The 24,170-nt window shown below is 43.0% G+C and overlaps 1 protein-coding gene and 1 long non-coding RNA gene across 4 annotated transcripts in view; one reads left to right on the top strand and one right to left on the bottom strand.

The window, feature by feature from the left end:
- Positions 1-18,532, top strand: part of glra4a (glycine receptor, alpha 4a) — a 48,293-nt gene extending 29,761 nt beyond the window's left edge. Inside the window, exons 3-9 of the mRNA XM_035409243.1 lie at positions 1,658-1,725; positions 3,301-3,524; positions 4,405-4,487; positions 8,319-8,456; positions 10,439-10,653; positions 11,625-11,774; positions 17,767-18,532. Coding sequence (XP_035265134.1) covers positions 1,658-1,725; positions 3,301-3,524; positions 4,405-4,487; positions 8,319-8,456; positions 10,439-10,653; positions 11,625-11,774; positions 17,767-18,060 — 1,172 coding nt within the window. The 3' untranslated portion in view covers positions 18,061-18,532. The remainder of the gene's footprint in view (positions 1-1,657; positions 1,726-3,300; positions 3,525-4,404; positions 4,488-8,318; positions 8,457-10,438; positions 10,654-11,624; positions 11,775-17,766) is intronic.
- LOC118223107 overlaps positions 7,527-24,170 on the bottom strand; it is a 28,700-nt gene continuing 12,056 nt past the window's right edge. For 2 of the 3 annotated variants that reach the window (XR_004764400.1, XR_004764399.1), the window contains 4 exons: positions 23,642-23,722; positions 11,583-11,744; positions 10,495-10,644; positions 7,527-8,407 (listed from right to left, as the gene is read on the bottom strand). This is a non-coding gene — a long non-coding RNA (uncharacterized LOC118223107). Of the gene's footprint in view, positions 8,408-9,178; positions 9,982-10,494; positions 10,645-11,582; positions 11,745-23,641; positions 23,723-24,170 lie in introns of those variants that run through there. The other variant, XR_004764401.1, reaches the window with a different exon arrangement.

The raw sequence follows: 24,170 nt of genomic DNA, 5'->3' as shown, positions 1-24,170 counted from the left end.
TAATTGAGCATAACAGCTGTTAGTCTTGTCACATTATTTCTGTGCTTAATTGCAGTGAAGTTTGGGGGCTTTTGGAGGAGGCTTTGGCTCATTTAGAAAGGATGGTGAGACGCTCACAGATTAACTCAGTGACTGAATAAATGTGCATTTTCCTCACCATTCGAGTAAGCAGATTCTCACACAGGCTTCCACTCCATCGCCCTGTGACCATTTACATTTATATATTTCATACTTAACCAACATCGCTGACAGCTGCCAAACTCACACTGGCACTCTGTCTCCTAATTGAATGTAATGCATACCTGCCTTGCACATAATCAAGGCGCTTAAACAGAAAGCGACTGAGCTCTAAAGCGTACAGTATGCGTCCACATCCAGGATTGCCGCAGTGCCTGACGGTTTTCGGTGCGTTTTTAGCACCAATGGTTCATTCTAGTCTTTGATTGGCTAAAGTCACACAAGCTATTCTCAAGGCCTTAATTGGCTGCTATTTGAAAGGAAACCGCAAATACCTGCAGAAAATACTGCCCCTCAGGGCTCGATTTTGATTCCCCTGTTCTAAAGAGATAGATAGATAAGGACAGATAAAGAAAACTAATGGGAGACAACGGGGCATAAAAAACGTGGCTGATCTCTCAATCATAACAAAGCATTCAAAACTGACTCAGTTTCCTTGCACATAAGGCAAAAACTCCCTTTGAAGCATGTGAATAGAATCCGCGCTCAGCATTGTCAAAGGCTGAAGACAACATATCCTGCTGAGGAGATTAAACTATCAGCTCTCTCAAACACTACTTTGAATCCCTCACTTTGGTGCCAACACTATCTATGGAGAGACAAGTTTATTACTTTTGTGATATTTTGCAGCAAAACATTTGCAGAGCTGAAATAAACTATACTTTTGAATGAACTTTCTTATTATTCCCTGAATTAAAAATAACCATTAACAATTGTAAGTCTGTACCATTCCTGGAACTGATTAAGTTTTTTTAGTGCTGATATACTCCCTCCACATTAAAAATTATGGCTAATTATGCATTGGCACAAGGAATTCCCAGCCAATGACCAGACTGGCAGTGTCTGGATTGAATTCCCATACCCCAAGGAACACCACTGCACAAAGAACCAGTGGTTTAGCTGGATACACCATCCAACCACACAATTTTATTACCAAACATTAAACACGAGGTTGCACCAACAGGACAGATCTCAACATGTTTGGGTGTATTTCTATATTCTACAGTCTGCATTTTTCGTATTCACAGAAGGAGCAAGTGGTATGTTAAACCAGCAATACCTCTTAGCGTAGAAATAAGAAGATGTACTGTATTCAAATGAATGTGAACTCACATTTTTGAAAAATTATTTATTATTTATTATTTGTTTTGTTATTCTTTTATCCCAAGATATGTAACCCACACTACAGGGCTTTTGCAAGGTCAGATTACACAAAAATATGGAGACAAAAAGGTTAACAAAATGAGGATAAAATTGGTTATAAGTATAAAATATCATCTTAATGAACTGTATGTTTAATATTTAAACCATATGTAATTTGCTACCATTGGCATGAAAACCAGGGTATATATATGGCAGTAATGTATCTCAACATATGATAAGGAACAAAGATTACATTATTCATTTATTTTTTCTGCAGGTCCACCTGTTAATGTCACCTGCAATATTTTCATCAACAGCTTTGGGTCCATCACAGAAACAACTATGGTAAGACTTCATTTCAAAAGTAATGTTATTTATTCATTTCTTTATGCAATAGTTCCATCTGAAAATTAGGCAGGCTATGAAAAAATGTAGAAAAAAATGTTTTGTACAGACTTGTACAGGTATGGGTTGACAGGTATTTGAAATAGCAAATACCTGTCAATATTCTTGCCTGCAAAAGCAGGCAAGAATATTGAAAAAGCTATTGTTCTTTGCAAACAGTACAAACATATAACTGATGTTGTGAGAATCGTTATATATGTGTTATGAATAGTTTGTTGACAGCTCATAAATAAGCTGTTGAAATATTTCCGTATATCTGATGAAAGCCTGTAAATATATCTCCAACATCAATAGGGCACTCCTCCATAAAAGTGTTGATCTGTGATTTGCACTTTCATATTTCCTAAGGTAGCACTGATAAAACACATTTTTCATATACACATTACCAAGAGAAATCTGCCTGGCATTTCAAGAATAGAAATAGCTGCCATGAACTCACTTAATGAGATTCGCTATTTTAATGTCTATTCCTGCTGTGCCACAGTGTTAACACTGTAATCCCCGCCGCCTGCACAAAGCCTGCTTTTTTAAAATTCGCTCCAGCGTGCGTTTGAGCTGCTCCTCCGCATCTCACCGCTTTCACGGAACACGTCCGCGCTACCTGCAGGAGACGACCGAGACCGAGTCGGTTTGATGGGACGATAATGAACTGTCCGCTCCGCAATTAAAATGAAGGATTGAGACGGTCAAGACCCAAAATGAAAAAAAAAACGAAAAGGTAAAAAAAAAGAAAAAAGAACCGATAAAGCCCTTTGTTTTAAGGGGAACGACGTGGTCAGCAGAACGTAGCCGCGAGTAGCCCGGAGGGCTTTGCTCCGGGAGTTAGGACACTAATAATGTCACTGGAGGTGCGCTGCAAAGCCCGGTATTCATCCTGATTAATGCGCTTCCCCGGCCGTTCATTCAGACGCCTCCCAGGGCTTAAAGCGGACCGGCCCGAAGATTACCGGAAGACATCAACTTATCACAGCTGAGCACTTGATTGCGTTCATTCTGTTCGCACGGTCGAAGTGGTCTAAGTGGTCTTTGAGCGATCTTTAAATAGGTGCACTCTAGGAAAGTCGATTTAACACAGAAAGTAAGACTTCTCAGCAGAACTGCCCGACGGCCTAAAAATTGTTCAATTTGACACAATCACACGATCTAACAACCTTCCTGTATTATATATTTCTGTATGCTAAAATATTCTGGAGTAGGACCAAATGTAGTGTTAAGCTTAATTACCACTGGACATTACACTGTGTTGAACAATGCTGAAAGACACCAAACTCAAGCTTGTGCTTCAGGATGCTATCTAGCAGTTTTCTGGCATGCTTGCTTGGTAAAGCAGATTATTCACTTGGTCATTGTCCTTTGCTATGTATGCATTTCAGAAATTGACAAAAAAAAACAGCAGTATAATAAAGGGAACAATAGATTCCAGGGCTTTCCAAGGAATCTACCTCATCGCTTTCATCACAGTAACTACTGTCCAAGAACCACGCGCCAAAAGCAAGCATCCACATTTCTTCACAGGACTACCGGCTGAATGTGTTTCTACGGCAACACTGGAATGACCCACGACTGGCCTACAGCGAGTACCCTGACAATTCTCTGGACCTGGATCCATCCATGTTAGACTCCATTTGGAAGCCCGACCTGTTCTTTGCCAATGAGAAAGGCGCCAACTTTCACGAGGTCACCACCGAGAACAAGCTTCTACGGATCTTCCAGAACGGCAACGTGCTCTACAGCATCAGGTCCGTGAGTAGCCCATAGGGGGCACCATTTGGTCCACTCGTCATCACCCCCCCCCCTCCCCAAGCCAGACATAGTGTTCAATCCAGAAGTCTACTGCCATTGTTCACCAGTGGTTCTTAAACAAGAGAACAGCTTTAAGTTCCTCCTAAGGCCCATTTAATAGACTTTCAACCAAAAAATACAGCCCACATGATGTACTGGCATCTATTCCCCACAGTCCAAACAGTGAGAAGACCTACTTTTTCTGAGGGAACTACAATAAGTATGAGTTTTGGTTGGTTTTCTCCAAGTGTAAGAAAAGAACAGAGTATGTGTGGCATAATGACAGGTCAAGAGATGTAGAGTCCTGCTCATGGCTCTTCTGTACCCACAGGGCCAGGCATTACAGCAGGTTATTACACACCTTCCTCTGGCCACACTCCTTAATATCCGAGCCTATTCCGCTCAACTCCTCCAAGGCTTAACGTTTCAGCATTGCCATAAATAACAGCGCATTTGGCAGTGAGTTTGCTGTTCCTGTAATGAGGTGTAACTGAATGAGACGGCAACAGAGGATATATATTTTTTAAACGCTATCTATTTTTATTCCAAAATAAACACTGGTATTATGTTGTCTTCCAAGACAGGGCTGGTGTCAAATGATACATCGAGGTAATCTGAAATCAAAATTCTGCGCTGCCACTTTCCTCTTTTACTGCTCCTTGCATCCGTCCCCCTCTGCTTCTCTGCCTTTCTCTCAGTATGTTGTAACCCTCCTGCCTCTTTCTCTCGCCCCCCCCTCCCCCACCTCCCCAAAATGCAACCCCCCCCCCCCCCCCCCCCCGTTACGCTATTCTCTCTGTATCGCTTCTGCTGTGTCTGTCTGTCTTCCTCTCTCAGGCTCACTCTGATTCTGTCCTGTCCCATGGACTTGAAGAATTTCCCAATGGACATTCAGACCTGTTCCATGCAGCTGGAAAGCTGTGAGTCATTTGTTTTTCTTTTTCTCTTACTTTGCCCACCTTTACCCGTCTCACCCAAGCTCTGACTGAAGTCCACAGTCATCACAGAGCACTGCTGGCTGTGAACGATGAAAATAAGTAGGAAAACTGCACGTGTCGTAAGGCTACGAAAATGGTTCCGAAAACAAGTGTGTGTCAACAGTGGGGGGGGGGGGGGGGGGGGGGGGGGGGCGGAAGCGTTGACCCAGAAATTACAAATGACTGTTTAGATGGTCACAAGCTTAGATATGAATGCTGACTGAGTGGGGAAACAGCAAAAAGTAAAACGCGCAGTTACCAAAGACAAATCGCACACTCGTGACAGAAGAAATTATGTGTAACACAGCCCAAAAGAGCGCATAATATCTCTAACCTTATTAACTGGACGAGAACTTCATGAGAAATAGAGGATTCCTGTGGCCTGTGGCCAATGACCCCCCCCAGCCTCTGTGGCCTTGATATCATCTCCATTCTCAAAACCAATTTCCAGGATATCAATAATGAAACTTTCATTTTGCACACTTTATACCATCTGCCCCACCTCTACACCTCGCTGAGAGTTTTTTTTTTTCCAATTCATTCTCAGAGACAAAGAAGTTTAGTTTAGAAAAATTAAGAAGAAAATAAAGAAAAAGATTATATCAAATAGAAAAAGAGACCCAGATTGAAGAAACCCTGCCTCTTTTAACCTAAAGGCCCTGCAGACTCCTCTTGGTGGTGGAAATAAGGTTAAGGACTCTCTGAAGCAAACAAAGTCAAGTTCTGTTTTTAGTACCTTTCTGTACCAATCCCCAATGCGACAGTTTCTCCCTGTGTAAAATGGCAATGTTTATTCATGTGGGGCATTGCTTGTAGCTTGTATGCATATTTTACTTATGTCAACTGCTGCGTGTTGGGTTTGGGGAAAGAGTGATAAGTGTATACAGTAATGCACATGTTCATCGTGCCATTGCCCTTCTCTCTGCATGTAAAGGCACGCAACACAGCGAAGGCCATGCCACATATAAATGAGATAACATAATTTCAAATGAGAATTGAAAATGATGAAACGGTTCACAGAAAACTTACGTACAACACAGCAGGTTGTATACAAAATTAAACCACAATAAATGAGAAATAGTGTACTAATAACCCCATGTAATAAAAAGTTAATTCATAGCCCAATTGACTGAACTTTTTTAAAAGGGACAGAGTCCATATGTCACAGTTTCAAGCTCGGGTTGTGTCATTACTTCGAATCTAACTAGGTAGAATGAGCTGCCAGGGTTCCTTGGGTTACTGATGTGTTAGCACTCATGGGCTACCAGGTTACAGTGAGAGGCATGCTCCTAATACAATCAACGCTAGTACTCCTGTAGAACTGTGGCCTGTAGTGTGGATAATTGGCAATGGATTGTGGGAGAGCGCAATGGAGGAGTGTACACTCTACTGCTGAAATGCCTCTGGCATATTGTAAACTTAATTTGAGGTACAGGTGCTGATTTTGGGGACAAAAATTGAGAAAGAAACATCCCCGGTACTCTGGCTGGCAAATAGCTGAGGCGCAGAAAGTCCAAAATCTGACGAGCCTATTAAAAGAGTGTAATCGCCTCTTGCGTAGTTGAGGCATTTTTGAAAGGTTCATTTGGACTAGCACAAAGGTGCGACCAGCTTACCTTCTGAGGACAAGGTGATGACGGCGAGGTTTTACAGCCGTCCTTTTCGTGTTTGCATCTGTGTGACAGGAGCTCTTGGAGCGACAGGCTCTCAAATGGCATCCATCGCTACCGCAGTCATTAATGAGCTCCAGAGTTCTGCATTAGCAGCAACATGGCTCCAGGTCACAGCTTTGCTGTTGCTTTTTAACTGCAGAAGTGACACATTTCCTTAAGGGGCAACGCAGCGCGCCACACAGCTGAAAATAGCCTAATGCTAGCATAATAAAAGCACTTTCTCCTATGTGCTGGAATTACGCCTCATTACTGTGCCTTGTATGCAAACAGTAAAGCCATCATGCGCTATCATGGCCTAGCAGGGATTATAAAACATTAAGTAGACACGGTAATTCCTGTCGGCCACTTGATAAATGTGACGGTCAGCGCTCGAGAGGCAGCACGTGGCCCCTGAGAGGTCTTCGTTTAGATCCGTAATCTATGCGTAATCAGCAAGAGCACCGCAGAATGCTTAATCTGCTGGCCCGTGCTTTTCCTGCATTATCCGTCCATCACGGAAATCCAGGGTAAAGTGACCCAGAAAAGAGACCCAGACCCGGGAGTTAAAATACAAAAAAAAAATATGAACCAGATGTACCGTGACCTACATTCTTTGTCAGGAATTTTTTTTCTTTTATTTTATATTTGAATGTGAGTCCAGTGATGAACACCCTAGGTCAAAACGCACACTATGGGGTTATGGGATATGTCCACCAAGACAAAATACCCAGCACAGTTTATGCTGCTTTTTGCGCAAGCATCAGCGAATGCTCTCCCAGGCCATATGAAACAACTAAATCACTAAAGTATTGACACAAATCAAGTAATCGCACCACCATGCTGAATTAGCCAGCAAGCACAGGTCACAAGCACAATAATGTGTCACATTCTAATATATGCTTCAGCCATCAGTACAGCTTCCATAGGACTGGGGGTCATGCCTAGTTTCATTTTTTCGGCTGTAGTAGTATATATATCTGAGGCTGTGCCTCATCTCAGTTAACTGAGCACAGCTTTCTTTAACCCCAGGACATGTCCTGGTGTCAAGTCATCCCTGAATATGCACCTATTTTTGAAGGTGAGAAAGTGGCAATCGAATTACATTAATTGGAACTTTAATTGCCCATCATTCTATAAGGGATTCACTTTAATAGGGCACATAAACAATGGTGGATAAATAAAAAAAGTAAGTAAATGAGGAACCTGTGACTCAGACATTACATTGGCTGAAAGATCCCTTCAATATTTCTTGGAATAACTCGCAATAGAAGAGCATTCCAAATCCTTTTGTGCATTCCACCTCATGTTTTATTTTTTTTTTAAAGTCCCATACACTTATAACTGTAAGAAAAGCGCATTGCTTGCCCTACTGATGTTCTCATTTCCAAGGAGAGAGAGACGTATACTGAATGACGCAATCAGTCTTCATGAGCAAGATGTGTTACGTTTAATGGCTTTGTTGTTTGCTGGCCACTGGTTAAAATGTGGGTGGGGGTGGGTAATATATTGAATTATTGATGCCTTTGTAACACACAGCCTCAAGGGGCTACGATAGACATCGGTATTATTCAAACGTGTCAAGCATTCTGCAGTGTTATTGCATGCTTCATGCATGTTTAATGGGTCTCTAATCTCACTCCGCTAAGATGAATTGAATGATCAGAGGTACGGGAGCATGAGGGGGATGGTGATGGTGATGGTCGAGGGAACATTTTGGCTAAAATAATCATGGTTATTTCAGTTATCCTGCCTTGGCTTCCTGGTAAATGGAAACATCTATCTGTAGAATTCCAGAGGCTGCGATGACAGATCTGCAGGCATGGTTCTCCTACCATACAAATGTCTGTAGGTCCCAGAAACCCATTCATTATGTGGCTGGCTATCTCAGCCTGCAAACAACCTCAGACAGACGGAGGAACGCATGCTAATCACGTTCGTCCTTGTGCCTGAACTTCAGGCGACCAGCAGGCCCCATTGAAGCTGTAGACAGGTGACCTTTCGCCATGACAAACAGGCTGAAGAGGATGTGAGCATTGTAGCTGCAGTGAGGGATCTCTCTTTCTCTTTTTCTCTTTTTTCTCTCTCTCACCCTCTTTCCCCCACTCTCCCTTGCTCCCCACAGTTGGCTACACCATGAACGACCTGATTTTTGAGTGGCTGGAGACAGCCCCCGTTCAGGTTGCTGATGATCTGATGCTCCCACAGTTTGTTCTGAAAGAAGAAAAAGACCTGGGCTACTGCACAAAGCACTACAACACAGGTATGCTTACTGCACAGTGAAAATAAGAAATTACATTACATTACAGGCATTTGGCAGACGCTCTTATCCAGAGCGACGTACAACAAAGTGTATAACCATAACCAGGAACAAGTATGACGAAACCCCTAGAGAGAAGTACCGGTCCAAGTGCAGGGAACAACCGCATAGTTCAACTTGGACCCTGATGGTTAAACTGATTAACACTAAAAACGAGAACGGCAACAACGCAATCTATGGAAAAATAAAAATAAATAAAAATACAAGTAGTCGTTAAGACAGTTGATGCGCCTAAGTCACCTATGAAACAGCTGCCTAGTTACAACCCTAAGCTGCACCACAAAGACCAGCCAGATCATTTCAACCAGACAGATCTCCGCCTAGAACTGCCATGTGAAAAAGCTGCCCTTGAGGAGCATACACCTAACAAATTCACCTTGGGAGTATATGTACCTCAAAATTCACCATCAAACTATGTGCAGGATATTTTTTCTCTTTGATTTATGTTTGGCTGGTGTGTTGCCTTTTTGATGTATTATAAGCCTTGGTAAGACAAGTCCTTGTTAGATGTGTCGTTTTCTGGGCATGAATGGCAATTGCGACTCAAATTTTTGATTCTACTCAAGCTCAATAACTAGTGTCCACTGAAATAGTTTTTTTTTTTTTTTTTACCAAAAGCAAGGATAAAACAGAAGATATTCCACAGGGGCAGATCTGCTAAATCTCTTAAGGTGCCAGCAAACTCTAAACAAAATAAGTTTTTTGTTCGGAACTACCCTTTTTAAACAAGAGACGAACAAAAAGACGTGGTGTTTTCAGTTCGAACATTGCGATGTGTGCATGCCCCTAGCGCGACCTGTCGCAAGCAGTTTAGTTTTTTAGTTTTAGTTGTATTATTTTTGCACAATTTAGAAAATACACAAAAATTACAAAGATAACAAATAATATACAGTGCAGAGAGAGGCGGAAAACCCAGTGGGCTTATTTGAAGCCTCCACCTAAATAATGTTAAAAATTCACAATGTTATAAAGAACGTAAATTTCACAGTTAATAAGTTTGCAGACTTGCCCCCTGCCTGCAATTGGTCCATCAAAATCACATGGTTTGTTGTGTCACAGTTGACCGGCCAGGGGCAGAGTTCAACTTCGTTTTCTGGTTCATTTCATCGCTGTCCTGTGGGAGCATTGTCTCGGGTGGTTGAGTGAATGTGTCGATCTCTCCTCCGCCATGCTATTGAGCAACTGGATGACTGACGCTTTGATACGAATTGCTTGATGAAGCATTATCGAAACTAATTTTGCACATATGGTCACACAAAATTCATTAATCGCAATCTTGTGATGAAGTTTATAGATATAAGAGTGGGGTGGAATAATTGTGAGAGTTGTTTAAAACTCAGTGAAGATAACGCCTCCAACATATTTTTCACTGTTTTTCCACTGAAATTGAGACTTAAACTGAATAGACTACATGACAACTGTGTGAAATGTAACTGATTTGTGTGTGGTTCCAGGCTGAAGAAATAACCTTTAAAAAAAAGAGAAATACTGCACTTTGTATTCATTTAACTACTTTTTCCATTTTGTGTTTTGTCTTGTTTTGCACATTTTAGCACTTTACTCATTGTGCCCCTAATGTGCCTTGATACATTTTGCCCTTAGCCCATATAACAAAATGTCTATAATGTAAGAAATACCACTGTTGAAATTGATTTAGCCATGTCCATCACTTCCACAAAATAGTTTTGCAACATATGGTTTTATAATATTTCTGAAATCAGGTTGCTGTGGGTGCAGAAATCGATGCTGTGATGCTAGGAAGAAAGCAGCTTGGAGTGACATAAAACACAGTACACAGCGTTCGTCCTGAGTATGCTGACCACAGTGTTCGCGGACGTGTTCGCCAGTGGCTCGTTTTAGAAAGGCCTGCACGTGGGTTTGGAATATACTGCCTAATTTTATGCTCGCGGCTTCTCTGGCTGCAGGTAAATTCACCTGCATCGAGGTGAAGTTCCACCTGGAGAGACAGATGGGCTACTACCTGATCCAGATGTACATCCCCAGCCTGCTCATCGTCATCCTCTCCTGGGTGTCCTTCTGGATCAACATGGACGCCGCGCCGGCACGCGTGGGGCTGGGGATCACCACGGTCCTGACCATGACCACGCAGAGCTCCGGCTCACGGGCCTCTCTGCCCAAGGTGAGAGAGAGAGAGAGAGAGAGAGAGAGAAAGAGAGAGAGTGAGTGAGAGAGAGAGAGAGAGAGAGAGAGAGAGAGAGAGAGAGACAGAGATACAGAGAGAGAGAGAGAGAAAGAGAGAGAGTGAGAGAGAGAGAGAGAGAGAGTGAGTGAGAGAGAGAGAGAGAGAGACCGCAGGCCCACTTACTCCCACGTAAACAACTCTGGGGCATGGAATTTTGGGATTAGGAAGCCAAGCTTGAAGCGTTCTGCTATCTGCGCTGGTAGCAGAATGAATAAACGGAAAGCTGAGTGTCTTTGTGGAAAGAAATTTTCAATGTACAGAAACACAGGCTGTAAGTATCGCCCGACATAAACTAAAGCCATTGAATTTAACTGCCGGGTTCACGCTGCCGTCGGCAAATAACATTCATGGAGTCAGCAGAGTGCAATTCCGGTTCCCATGGAAACAGGGCCCATATACTTTCAACTGATAAAACTGTGCTTTATGGGGCCTCTGCAAGTGGTGTAACCAGCTGAACCGATTGTTCTTAGATGCAGTGATTACCTTATTGAGATCATGGGACTAAACAGTAAAATGTCCAGGGTTAACTCAATTCTAACAGTGTTAATTCAACTCTAACAGATAACATTGGTCCCAATGGAGACCAAGTTTTATGTTAGAGTAGAATTAACACTGGACGTTTTGCAGTGTATGTAGAGAAACGTTCCACATAAGCATGAGCATTTCACATTTGCATTCATTTCAAGGCTTTTAAAGTTATTTTCCAGCATATTAAAATACCGCACATTTATTTTTTTAGTTTCAGGGACACAAAGTATACCCATTATGGATAATCTAAGGAATATGCATGATTACACATGAATATTGATAATGTTCTGAACAGAGGAATTGCGTCTGGCCATATTTTTGCCTGCTGTTTCCCCTACCTGATTGATTACTGACTGATGCTCTGACGTGGTGTGCCGCAGGTGTCCTACGTGAAGGCCATTGACATCTGGATGGCGGTTTGCCTGCTGTTCGTGTTCGCGGCGCTGCTGGAGTACGCGGCGGTCAACTTCGTCTCGCGGCAACACAAAGAGTTCATCCGGCTGAGGAAGAAACACCGAAGACAGAGAATAGTGAGTGAATAGTGAACTCCCTGCCTATACACTTCTGTCACCTCCAAACACACTCGGGGTGCAGAACCTATTTGTCTACATGTAGGGGTACTAGTATCGCCAGCACTGAGCATCCTGGCTGCCACAATACATGCCAGGCTGCGGCTCGTTGTGTCCTGGGTGTCCTAGGCACACCCACTTTCTGATTGGCACACCCAAAAATCGGATGCCCCCCCAGTCCACCACAATATTAATGACCCCCCCAGCCCCCAGACCCCAGTCCCCGAAAGCTATCTCCCTGTGGTCAACCACCAAATTTCCACCCATGATTACAAGTGTGGTGCCGCTGCTTGAGGGAACTTGTATCCTCGTGTTTCCATGGCAAGCACAGACACAAGCGCAATTCAAACAATAGCTTCCCTTCTCATACAGTTCCACTGCGGGTTAGGAGAAGTCAACCACCTACCAATACACTTAAGGTCACTGTATTACTGAGGACAACATAAGAGTTAGGACTTAAAAAATAAACAAAAACAAAAGACAGTTTTGGACAGCACTTTATACCACACGCACAGCAAATCTCTTACATTACATTACAGGCATTTAGCAGACGCTCTTATCCAGAGCGACTTACACAACTTTTTTACATAGCACTTTACATTGTATCCATTTATACAGCTGGATATATACTGAAGCAATGCAGGTTAAGTACCTTGCTCAAGGGTACAACGGCAGTGTCCTTACCCGGGAATCGAACCTGCGACCTTTCGGTTACAAGCGCAGTTCCTTACCCACTGTGCCACACTCCGTCCTCTTATGCTGCAGAAGGTAGATAGCAATGTTATCTGCGAGCAAATGACCAGGTGTGAGATGATGCACCGAGGCTCAACAACAGCACACAAAATCCATCACATCAAGTGACGCTAAAATGGCTGGATTGCTTCCTGGGCAAGAAGTAAAGCCAATCAAACCGAGATACATAGCATGTCTCTCAGATCAGGATCAATAAAAAGCTTGAATAAAAGAGGAATGACACTCCATAAAATAAAATAAATACACTCACTCCCCTCCCCAACTCCGAAGCTCATTCTAGAAATTTCTCTCCAATAAGCCCCCTGTAGTCCTGGATTATCAATAATGGTGGTATGGATGTCTGACCTCAAGCAGAAAGAGCTGTTTGCCTGATGGAGCGTACAGGTCACTGAGCAGGATTAATCAATACTGCCTCCCACTGGTTCAGCGTGATCTCTGAACAGCACTAGAAAGCAATTTTGTCCTTCACACTAATTTTTACACAGAATTGAGTCATTTACTCACCCTTCCACCAGCCCCTCCCCCGCCTCCACCCCCACCACTCCAGTGTGGGCGAACAACAATTCTTATTATTCTAATATTAAAGATTTTAATAAAAGGCTTGAGAGAGTGCGTAAGATTAATGAGATAGGATTAATAAAAATATGGCCCCAGGATATAACTAAAATATATATTTTTTTGTCTTTAATCCATCTACACTCATTAATTACTCTAAAATGGTGTGAACATATAATATTTGTCATATTTATGGCGAAAGTGCATATATGCATCATCCTCTACATCCTACATCCTGGAGTTCAGACTAAATTACCCAAGTCTAACAGCCCCAATGTCTCTTCCTTTCTCACATCCGCTGCATATTAACCAGAGAATCTGCTTTAATTTCCTGTTCACAATTCAATTAATTAAGACCACCAGGATTTGACAGTCCCAGCTGCAGCACCTGCTTCTCTGCCTGCCTCTTCATCCCTTTAAAAGAATAACAACTCTCTGTTTCGTTCAGAACTGTCAACTGTATTCACTTTTACCTCTCTATCTCTGGTATAAATTGCGTTGCGAGCATTTCTGTGGAAAGCAGGTGTTCCAGCCATTTCAGTGGAGCACAGGGCACTTATGAATCCCTGTTCCCCAGGTGGTGTATCATCCGGCAAGGTGACAGATTTTTTTTTTTTGTGTAGGCCACATGATTCTCAATGGGATATCCATTTCACATGCAAGAGCAAATTAAACATTAGAGAAAACATCTCTTCCTGATTCATCTTCCTGACACTTTACTTTTGTGGCTATGGGGAAATCGGCATGAAGTTGGAGTAAATCATAAACTACAAAAACATGGTGACGGAGTACACTTGATCACATGGCTCCACCAGCCTTTAGTGCAGGTGAAAAAAACTCCAATTCCCAGTTAATGATGTGCCCTACTTGTGGATTGTGATCTACGACAGTAAAGCATAAACAGCCTTTGTAGGAACATAATGATAGGGCACACCTGAGCATATTACTTCACTTCCATCAAACTTTAATTGAGGTGAAAAGTCTCCGATATATTCCCTCAATAAAGATACACCCTGCTTGTGGCTTGTGATCCATTACAGCCCACCATAAACTGCCTTTGCAAAAGTACGCTAATAGAGCACACCTGCACTGTGAGGCTCGGCTGTGAGATCTCTTCCAAAATCCCATTATTCCCACCCCATTACCTGCACCGTTCCCCCCTGTGGAGGTCCTGGCAAGCCAGCCGGGAAGCTTCGACTCTCTCCGGAAAGTGACCGACCTGCCCGGCAACGTGTCCTTCTACAGCAACCTGCACCACCACTGCAACACCTGCGCCAGGGTAACTGCAACCCTCCGACCCCCCTCCGACCACAAACCGTATGTGTTTGGAAAAAAAAACACCATCCCCCCTGAGAAAGAGCCTCACCTCTACCCCTACCGCTTACCCCACTCCTTGTCATGACCCTTGACCTCACCCACACCTGGAGTCTGAGTACTGCTCCACACCCCCCCCCCCCCCTTTCCTCGAATGAACCCCAGAATGCCTTTCTCCAGTTTCCTCGGTGTATCCCTTTTGATTGAGGTGGCCCAGTGTTTCACATGCCTTGACTACTCCCTCTGACTTTGTGTCTGTGCCTCCCCCTCACCATTTTAACTTGGTAACAAAAGCCTCTCTTGTTCACAGCTGTCAAAGACCTTTGTCTTTAAAGTCCTTTCTTTCTGCCTCCTCCAACTTTCATAACAAAAAAAGGTTCTATAATTTGTCTGAAATGCAACAAAGGGAGTCCACAAACTTAGTTTTCCTGGTATGAGATATTTAGCAAACTCCAAGCTGAGCAGGTCCTATGTCCCCAGCTATTTATGCAATAGATGCTCTCGGTAGCTAATCTCAGTTAATGGTGGTGGAGGAACACGCAGCGAATGCTGTTCCTCTACCACCCTCGACTGTCGTCCTGACAGCCCCCTAGTCCCACAAGAAATAATTCCATTCCTGAATGGATTTCTGTTTATAATTTAGTGCGCTCAAATAGACTGGGCAAGTAGGAGCGATCGTGTAACTTCAGCTCCACCAACCTTCAGTCTTCCATATACTTGCAAAGCACATTCTGCTCCATTCATGGCTGAACACCATTACACTGAAATGTAAACTGCCTTTGCAACAGCATGCTAATAGAGCATACCTGCGCTGAGAGGCTCAGGGGTGAGATCTCATGTTCTGAAATCCCATTATTCCCACCCCATTACCTGCACCGTTTCCCCCGTGGAGCCTCTGGCAAGCCAGCCGGGAAGCTTCGACTCTCTCCGGAAAGTGAACGACCTGCCCGGCAACGTGTCCTTCTACAGCAACCTGCACCACCACTGCAACACCTGCGCCAGGGTAAAACAGTAAACACACCCCACTGACCCTTTAAACCCCCGCCCCCTGGTCAATGTCGCCCAAGAAAAGATTGTCCCAACGTCACTGCGTACACCTCAGACATCTCTCCTCTTCTCCTTGCTCCTTGCCCTTGTATCCACCCGGTTAAACCCAAAACTTCAAACTGGACTAACTTTCAACACTCCTATAATCATTTGTTCCCTCGTGACAGATCATTTTTCGTGCTTTCTGTTTCCCCTGTCCTTTCCAATTCCACAAGCTGAGTTAAGTATATGTATCATGCGACAACTCCATTTCAGTTCTGCAAGAGCGCTGATGACAAGTGATTCAGGACAGAAAGAGATACTGTAGGTATGCTAACGGTATAAAATGCTGTCTTATTTAACAGACATTTAGCTTGTCCCTGTGCCAGTGTATGACACCTTGCTTACACGCCAGAGGTTTTCTCTATTGCAAGCCAATTGTAAATGTAAATAGTCAAAAGAAGCTAAATTTGTGCCATAGGATAATTGGTTAGCTCCAGAAAAAAAACTGTTTTTCCACTGCATGCATTAATTCCCCCTTCATTGCATTTTCTAATGTATGGTCCATGCCTGTATCTTTTTGGTTGAGCAGGGAACACCAGTGTACATGCAGTGTACAATTGTGAGACAGATGCATGACGGGTACTAGAGTAATCTTGATTGGCTTTAGAATTGGATTAAAGCATGCTCCACCTTGATTCCAAACCTTTCTATCCTGTTCCTCTGTATCAGTCCTCTTGTGTACCGTGTGCATTTCAGTGATTTATTTTTTTACTGTTTTGGCATGCAACTGTAAATATTTTTTGGGTGGAATAAGTTCTAGCTGATTATATCAGCCATTTTTTACATTATAGCTAATCTTCAAAGCATTGAAGATTAGCTATATTTTCTATTTCTCTCAAGGTGGCAGATAAACGCAATATCTCAATTTTAAAATGCATTCTGTTCGGACAATAACAGCTGTGGCTAGCCCTGATATGACTGGCATTTCCAGACCACATTTTAAATGAGGATTTTCTGCAAAATGGCCGTGTCTTTACCAGTGCCCGTGGATAAGAACTATGCATCTGGGACAGTGACAAAGAACCACGTAGCAATAATCACAGAGGTAAAGACTACCCCCACAAATCAAATAGAAGTGTGAACTGTGACTACCTTGCAGAAACCGACGCACACTGCATAGAAAGGATGAGTGCCTATTATCTTTACTGAAACGCATCATTAGAGCTCAACACATGATGTACTGGATCGTTTAGATAGAAATAGAAGGGCTAATTAGCCACTGTGCTGGGAAAGCGTAACAGCTCGTCCTCGGCTGCGAGACATTTAGTAATTTTACACCGGATTAAAAGGTTGCAGTTTTCACTAACCCCGGTGCTCGCAGACAGGGGATGACAGAGGCGATAGGGAGCGCGAGCAGACGCCGCACTGTCGCTGCTGGATTGGGACTCGGGGTTCTCACGTCACCAGGTGGACACAATGTTCAAATGCCCGCCCTGTCTGCTCTGCAGAACCTGTGGGAGGACACCGTCCCTCTACAGCCTGACATCGGTCACAGTCACATGCATGCTCTGGAGCCTGTAGAGATGTCCTGCTTTGGAGGCGGGACATGGCAGGGGGGGTAGTAAAGCCTCATTTAGCCAAGTTACCACTTGCCAGTTCCCCTCTCAGGATGCTAATAGTCAGGTAGGGTAGCACCAGGTATGTTACCAAGGGGCCAGTGTGGTCCAGGCAAAAGAGGTAAAACAAAACCACAGTGAATCACCCAATTTAGACAGCGAATTCCCAAATGTGCTGCCAAACCCCATCTCTCAAGGTGTCAGAGGAATGTCAAAGCTGTCTATCAATATGCCACACAGAGTCTGAATAGGCCCTGTCATTCACAGTGGAAAATACCAGCACATCCACAAAACAGCAGTCTTTTTGAGCTTTTACTAAAACCCACATCTTCATAGGTCATATATAACAGAGGTCTCCTTCATTCCTGAACAAATATCAGACTATTACGAGAGAAAAGATGCGGAAAAAAGGGATGCTATTTCATTGCAATTATCAATGACTACCCAATCATACATGAGAAGAGTAAGGGTGTGGCGGCTGGCTTTTGTCCAAGCCCAGCACCAAAACAGCTGAGTCAGTTAGGAAAGATCTGGAATGAACATCACTACGCATTGGTTAGCTCAATCAAACTGTAGTAGAGGTGTAGACGAAAAGCCTACACCCAAACAGGCCCTTCTGGGGAAAAAAAACCGAGGACTTCCTGCCTTAAATCTCCTCTCCTGTCACTCTCTCTCTCTCTCTCCAGGAGGAGGAGCTTGTGCGAGAGAGCCGCGGTTTTTACTTCCGCGGCTACGGACTGGGGCACTGCCTGCAGATGAAGGACGCGGGGGCCGTGGAGGGGGCCACCGTCTTCACCCAGCCGCCCCCGGTGGAGGTGCTGTACGACAGCGAGGCCGTGCGCAAGCGCTTCGTGGACCGCGCCAAGCGCATCGACACCATCTCCCGCGCGTTCTTCCCCCTCAGCTTCCTCATCTTCAACATCTTCTACTGGATCACCTACAAAGTGCTGAGGCACGAGGACATCCACGCCGCCACGTAAGAGGTCTCTCTCGGGCTCGCAGCGCCCGTCTTAATGCTATTTGCTCCTTTTACTTTTCCTTCTCTTTTCTTTTTCTTAGAACCAAAACTGCCTGTCAAATCTAAAACTAAAAAAAAAAAAAAAAAAAAAAAAATGTAAAAAAAAATTGGATAAAGCGTATATATTAAATGGGATTTCGGGTGCATATTTCCTGCTACTGGGTAAACACAGTGCTGATGTATGCTAGACAAACTGAGCTCAGGTGTGACTTACAAGGTGTTGAGGCTAGGAGAACAGAACTCAAAATCAAACAGAAGCCATGGGTTTTGACACGTTTGAAACTGCTGTTTGTGATAGTGTTTTCTTTCTTTTCTTCTCGTCTTATTTCGGGGCGGAGTACAAAAAAAAAATGCTGGACTCTACATGGACTCTGCCGTTTGAGCCACCAGCTGGGAGTGGAGTTTCAAATTTTGCTCTCAAACTGATGGAAAAATACTGACTTGAATTTTATCGCACACCGCATCTCAGAGTGAATGTTTTTAAAAAAATAAAAACAAAAAACGACGTTTTTTTACATCTTTGAATCGCCGAACAAATGGGGGGGTGGGGGGGGTGGAGTGAAGGGGAGAAATGGGGTCTTTAAAAATTTCTCAAAACGAAAATGGGGTGGTGATGTTGTTTTAATTATATATAGTAATATATATATATATATATATAATGTATAAACTGTACATAAAAGTTGTCCATTAATTGCAGACAGCACAAATGTGTTTTTTTTTTCCTTTTTGTCTATATTTGAATAAATGGATATTCTGCCAGGAAATATGTTTTCAGTGTAATACTTCGGATTTCTGGCTTCGGTGCATTTTGCATTTCCCTCTAATCTCTGCGATGACGACACAAACACGCATTGCAGGCCATGGACACAAATGTCCTCCGTTCACAGCCATATGGCCATGCTTTGGATAGATATGTAAAGGCAGAGATATCCCGCAGAATTCCATCAATAACCCTGAGTGTGTACAAACAGGAGCGACAGATTAGATGTGTGATAGTTTTCTGGTTAGCGCACCATAGGATTCACACTTTTATTTTTTTTCACTCAAAGGAAATGATTTCTCCTTGGGCAAACAAGGCACAAGTGAAAATACACTCAGGGAAAAATGCAACCAAGGGAAATACAGTTTGGTTCACAAAAAGAGCTCTGAGATGTAATCATGTGCATGTGACATGCTTGTTTTTAAAGGGCTAATAATTAGGATAGACTTTCTTACAAATCTTTTGTCCCCTCTGTAAATGTCAAGAATAATTTTATGAGACAAAAATAGTATAATGAAAAAAAGATGCGAAAAAAAGAATTGTGCTAGTGTAGTATATGTGGTGCTCACATAATATGCTTTGTTATTTAACATAAATATTGTTTATCCGTGTGCCTTGCTTTCTCAATAGATGTCCATTTCAATCTCAGACAATGATGTGGTTTTCTCCATCGCAAGCCCATTTATTTTATCCAGTCAAACGGTCAAATGAAGCAAAATCTGTGCCACAGAATAACTGGTTAGCTACAGAACAGAAAATCCCTGCAAGAAATCAATTGGCAAAAGCCACAAAAACCATCATTTATTTTCCGATCCCTTGTGCTGCGGAGGCTGAGGGGAGGGGGGTGGGGGGGACCTAGACCAGGGGGACAGGGAGAGCGCGGGCATCACAGCCGAGGGAGGACGAATGGCCTTTTTAATGGGAAATCAGAAGGTGTTTTATCAGCTAATGAGTTTGAAAAAAAAGGACTCGGTGCTCCACATTAATGAAAATGAATTCAGACCACCAGCCTCAGCATACCTTCCTTAATTTGAGGTTCAGGCTTCGCAAATACAAAGCCCACCACATGGTATTTTCCTGTGGGGGTGGTAGCTTGCACCAAGAGGGACAGGTTTTTGGCTTTTCCCCCATTAGCAGGTTGAGTGAGAATACATGCAAGACACAATGCTAGGGAATATATCTGGTTGCTAACGTTCTAACTTTGTTTGTTTTCATCTTTGACAGTGTAAAACACACACACACACACACACACACACACACACACTACTGGTGATTAATGGGCAAAGACGGTTAAAATATGCAGCATGAGTCTCTGGCAGCTTGATAACATCATCACAAAAACTGGCAGTAATTAGGCCAGTCTCAGCCCCTTTATTATTTTTCACCAAACTAACAAAACATGACAAGTAAGATGTTCAAGATTGTTCGTTCTTACAAAACCCCTACTAGTTCATTTGTAATGCTCCAATCCAAGCACATTTGGTTATCCTCAAAATGACAATACCAGTATGGAACCTTGTCTTAACCTAATACAGACACCGTATTCAATACATTTTCTAAACAGAAAACCTATTCTTTGAGGGCAAGAGCTTAGACATAAACACTTAGTAGCAAAAATCTCCATATTTATCCAATATCACATCTAAGGACTGGAAGAATTCAGGTTTAATTAACTTGAATTCATGGTACAGAAGCAAGGTTACGCTTGGAATTCTGTAACCTCAGGACTGTAATCTAGTCCCTAATCACTACCCAACACAGCAACAAGGAATTAGCCATTTTCTGTTGTTTCAGATTTTTATCATTCCACATTTTCCCCCAATACATCATTTGGCAGTTCTCGGCAGGCCAATATTGATTCACCAACGTTTACAAATAGCAAGTATAATCAGCTTCAACACTGTATAGGAAACCTCACAGGAGAATTTCTAAACATTTTCCCCATATGTTTTGGATATGTGATGAGTCTTCAAACACAAAGGAAGGAACAGGAATTTCTGATGTTGCTTCTTTCCAATAAGGAAAGGCTTTATCCTATTTTTCATCTTGCAAGTCAATCCCTGTATCTCCAAATTCATGTATGTTATGCAAAGACACAACTTTGTGAGACGCTTCAGAGATTTTTTCCCAGGTGCGAAGGATTTATATTTTGCTCAAGCTGCTGTTGAAGACGGTATTGCTTTGAAGAGCTGTAAGATGTTACAGCATCTGCCGATGCTTCCTTGTGTTTTTAGAGTTTGTATGTTTGTACACAAACCCCATCCCCAGGATCCCAGCAAGCAAAGAAATCCCACTAGACAGCAACCACATTTTTTGTGAACTTCATTACAGGTGACATTTTAGGTTTTCAAATTCTCTAATGATGAGGTGTCTGAGGAGTGAGTGTCTCTACGGCTATATGAAGAAGCTCAATTCCAATGAGGACAAAATCACAATGGGCCTCATTCATGAAACATGTGTACGATCACATTTGAAAACGTTTCTAAGAACATTTCAGCATTCAGCATTTTTTTCTTAGCTGTATTTGTTCACGGCTGTTTCCGTATGCTAATCACATGAACAGAACTGCGAATAAAATTTACATACAGTCAGCATTCGTCATCCCATACACCTGAGATATGCACAAAAACAAAGGTCTGCACATGTGTCATGAATCCCATATAGGTTTTTCATAGGAACATTTTTTAAAACAAAAGTAAGAATCATTTAAGAAAAGTTTTGTGAACGAAGCACAACGTGAGGGAAAGGGAGCGTTTTAATGAAACGTTTGCTCTCTGCTGAGTTGCACCCTGTTAACAGTTGGTTGTGCGTCCCCCTGCTCACAGATAGTCAGGAAACAAAAGCAGGTTTTTTGACAGATTGCCAACATTTCAAATTTCCTCAAATTATTAGCATACCTTATCTGAAAAGGACAAGGCCTGCTGCTTCAGCACCGAAAATTGGATTCACTAATTGTTTCATATCACAAAATTTTTATGACAAGAGTGTATTCAGATAAGACACATAGCTATGCCAAAAAAGTGTTTTGTTTTTTTCAAGAAAATGAACAAGGGGAAGAACTGACATCTGCTCATCCCCGGACTTCTATCTTTTGACAGTTTAAGAAGATTTTTCTAAAGGAATTGGGAGAGCAATAAAAAAATGTCAAAGAAATTGGCTCTTGCATTTCACATTGGATTATTTTCCCCAGAAAGCTGATGACTGTTGAGTATGCCTTGTCGGCCATTCCTAGGTCTATATCATAGTGGTTTTTTCCAAAGAAAGATTTTTGAACGGCATAGAGAACAGTCTGTACAGGAAGATGGAAGTCCTGGGTAATTGTCCACATGCGTCTTAGGCCATTCCTGTTTTGCATTTTTGTTTGTTTTCTTTTTTTAATCATGACTTCACAAGATGAATAGGCCTTTTTTTTTGTTTAGAAGAAAACCATGCTCTCCTGCATTTCAGAGGCTTTTCTAAATCTGTAATCCATGACTGACATGCAAAAAATAGACTTGTGCTTTTTTTTGCCGGATTTCTCCCACCGCGTCGCCGTTTCATCCAGTGAAAAGAATGCGTTTCCGTCCGGGCAGCTACACCGGGAGGCAGCGCAGCTAATGGAATTCAATAAAACGACAATCTCAAGAGGGCTGGCGCAAGAGGGCGGCCCCTTGGACCTTCCACTTAACAACTACTCAAGATTCATAAGCCAACTGCCATTATACGCTAAATCCCAGGGACGTGAGGACTTTTACAAACACCGCGCGTCTCGGGAGGCCGCTATTAGATCCGGCGGGGGGGGGCAGGTGGGGATTGGGCACGGGTAGGGTGCTGTCTGAGTTTTCCTGAAGCAAGCATCAAAGGTTGAAGGAGAAACCTCGCGGACGTTTAACTGATCAATAAACTAATCTGCCATTAAATCCGTGCATCCAAACAAGCAGATCAAATGTTCATTCTTTAAACAACCACAAAGGGCACATTTATGGACAGACCACTAGTCACATTGAGGAATTATTTCACTTTTTGTTGTGGGGGATGATTAATTGCATTTAATTTTCTATCGCAGTGAATGTTTTATCAGTCTATGATCCACTAAAATGGAATCCCTGCCTCGACAAGTACCACCAAGATTGAAAGAAACGCTTCTGCAATTGCACATACTTAACAGCAGGCATCATACTGAGGGTTCATGCATGTGAGCACACATACAATGCACAGAGAAGCAGGTGGGACAGCCGCCATGATGACTGTGTGGATCAGCTGTCCAGGGCTTTTCCTTGGCAATAATCAACACACTTTCACAACTCCGTCTGAGGAGAATTTCAATTGGCCCAGTGGGTAGGCCAACTTATTTGGTCACAGAACTCACAGCTGCCAGGGAGGGATCAATAATGTTGTCCCTAGTAGCAGAATCTGTTACTGTCAAACACGGGAGTGTAATCACAGTCACACTTATTGGCAAATCGCCTTAGAATAATCACTTTTTAAGGTACAACACTAAATACGATGACATTATGCAAGGGGTATAATAAAGGAGATTAACATGATGGAGTGAAAACTGTGACTGTGCATCTCCGTGCAGATATATTTGCATGTCGTGAATGTATGAAAATTCCATGTGCGGCTGTTAAGCCTTTTTCAGAAGCTTTCATTATCCATAGGGACTGTGAAAACGGATTCAGGTTCACCGTTTCTCCTCCGTCCCCAAAGCTCTCTGACAAAATCACAAAAGGCCTGTGTCGAGGCCTATTAGCGCTCAGCACACTGTATGTGTATTTCTTTAACTGAGACGGCAGAGTCTTACCCGTCCAGCCGGGAAGGTGCAGAAAGCGCAGTAGGGCTGAGCTGGACGTGGCTCTCGTCGTTCTCCGCTCCCAGCTCACACCTACAGCAGACAAACCTGGTATGAGCCGCAGAAACGCTCTGATTTAACAGCGATGCTTCGGGAGCATTGGCACGATTAGTCCAAAAACACGTCTGCCTCTTTTATTCGCTCCGTGTGCGAGTTAACATAGCAATACCCCTTCCCTGTCACAAAAACTGAACATTGGGAAATCGCAAGGCTAGTCATTTCCCGGTGGCTGTGGGGCGATAATATAAAAGCTTCCTTTCAGATGTCTCCACGTGCCTTCCAGCTAACCTGTCCGTACGGGCCCCAAGGTTACCGCTTCAAAGCCCCTGTAATTGATGGTGCCTTGGGGTTGCTGGAAGACAATATCCGAAGATTTCTAAAACTCAGTGGAGCCTGTTAAAAAAAATGAGTCAAGGAGTAAAAATGTCCAGAAAAGAATGAGGAATTATAGGAAAACAGCCTAGAGTGATTATTTCACCCC

The sequence above is a fragment of the Anguilla anguilla genome, chromosome 3 (assembly GCF_013347855.1).
Source record: "Anguilla anguilla isolate fAngAng1 chromosome 3, fAngAng1.pri, whole genome shotgun sequence".
Classification (NCBI taxonomy): domain Eukaryota; kingdom Metazoa; phylum Chordata; class Actinopteri; order Anguilliformes; family Anguillidae; genus Anguilla; species Anguilla anguilla.
The sequence above is the reverse complement of the archived record's forward strand: the minus strand, read 5'-3'. Positions and strand labels throughout refer to the sequence as shown.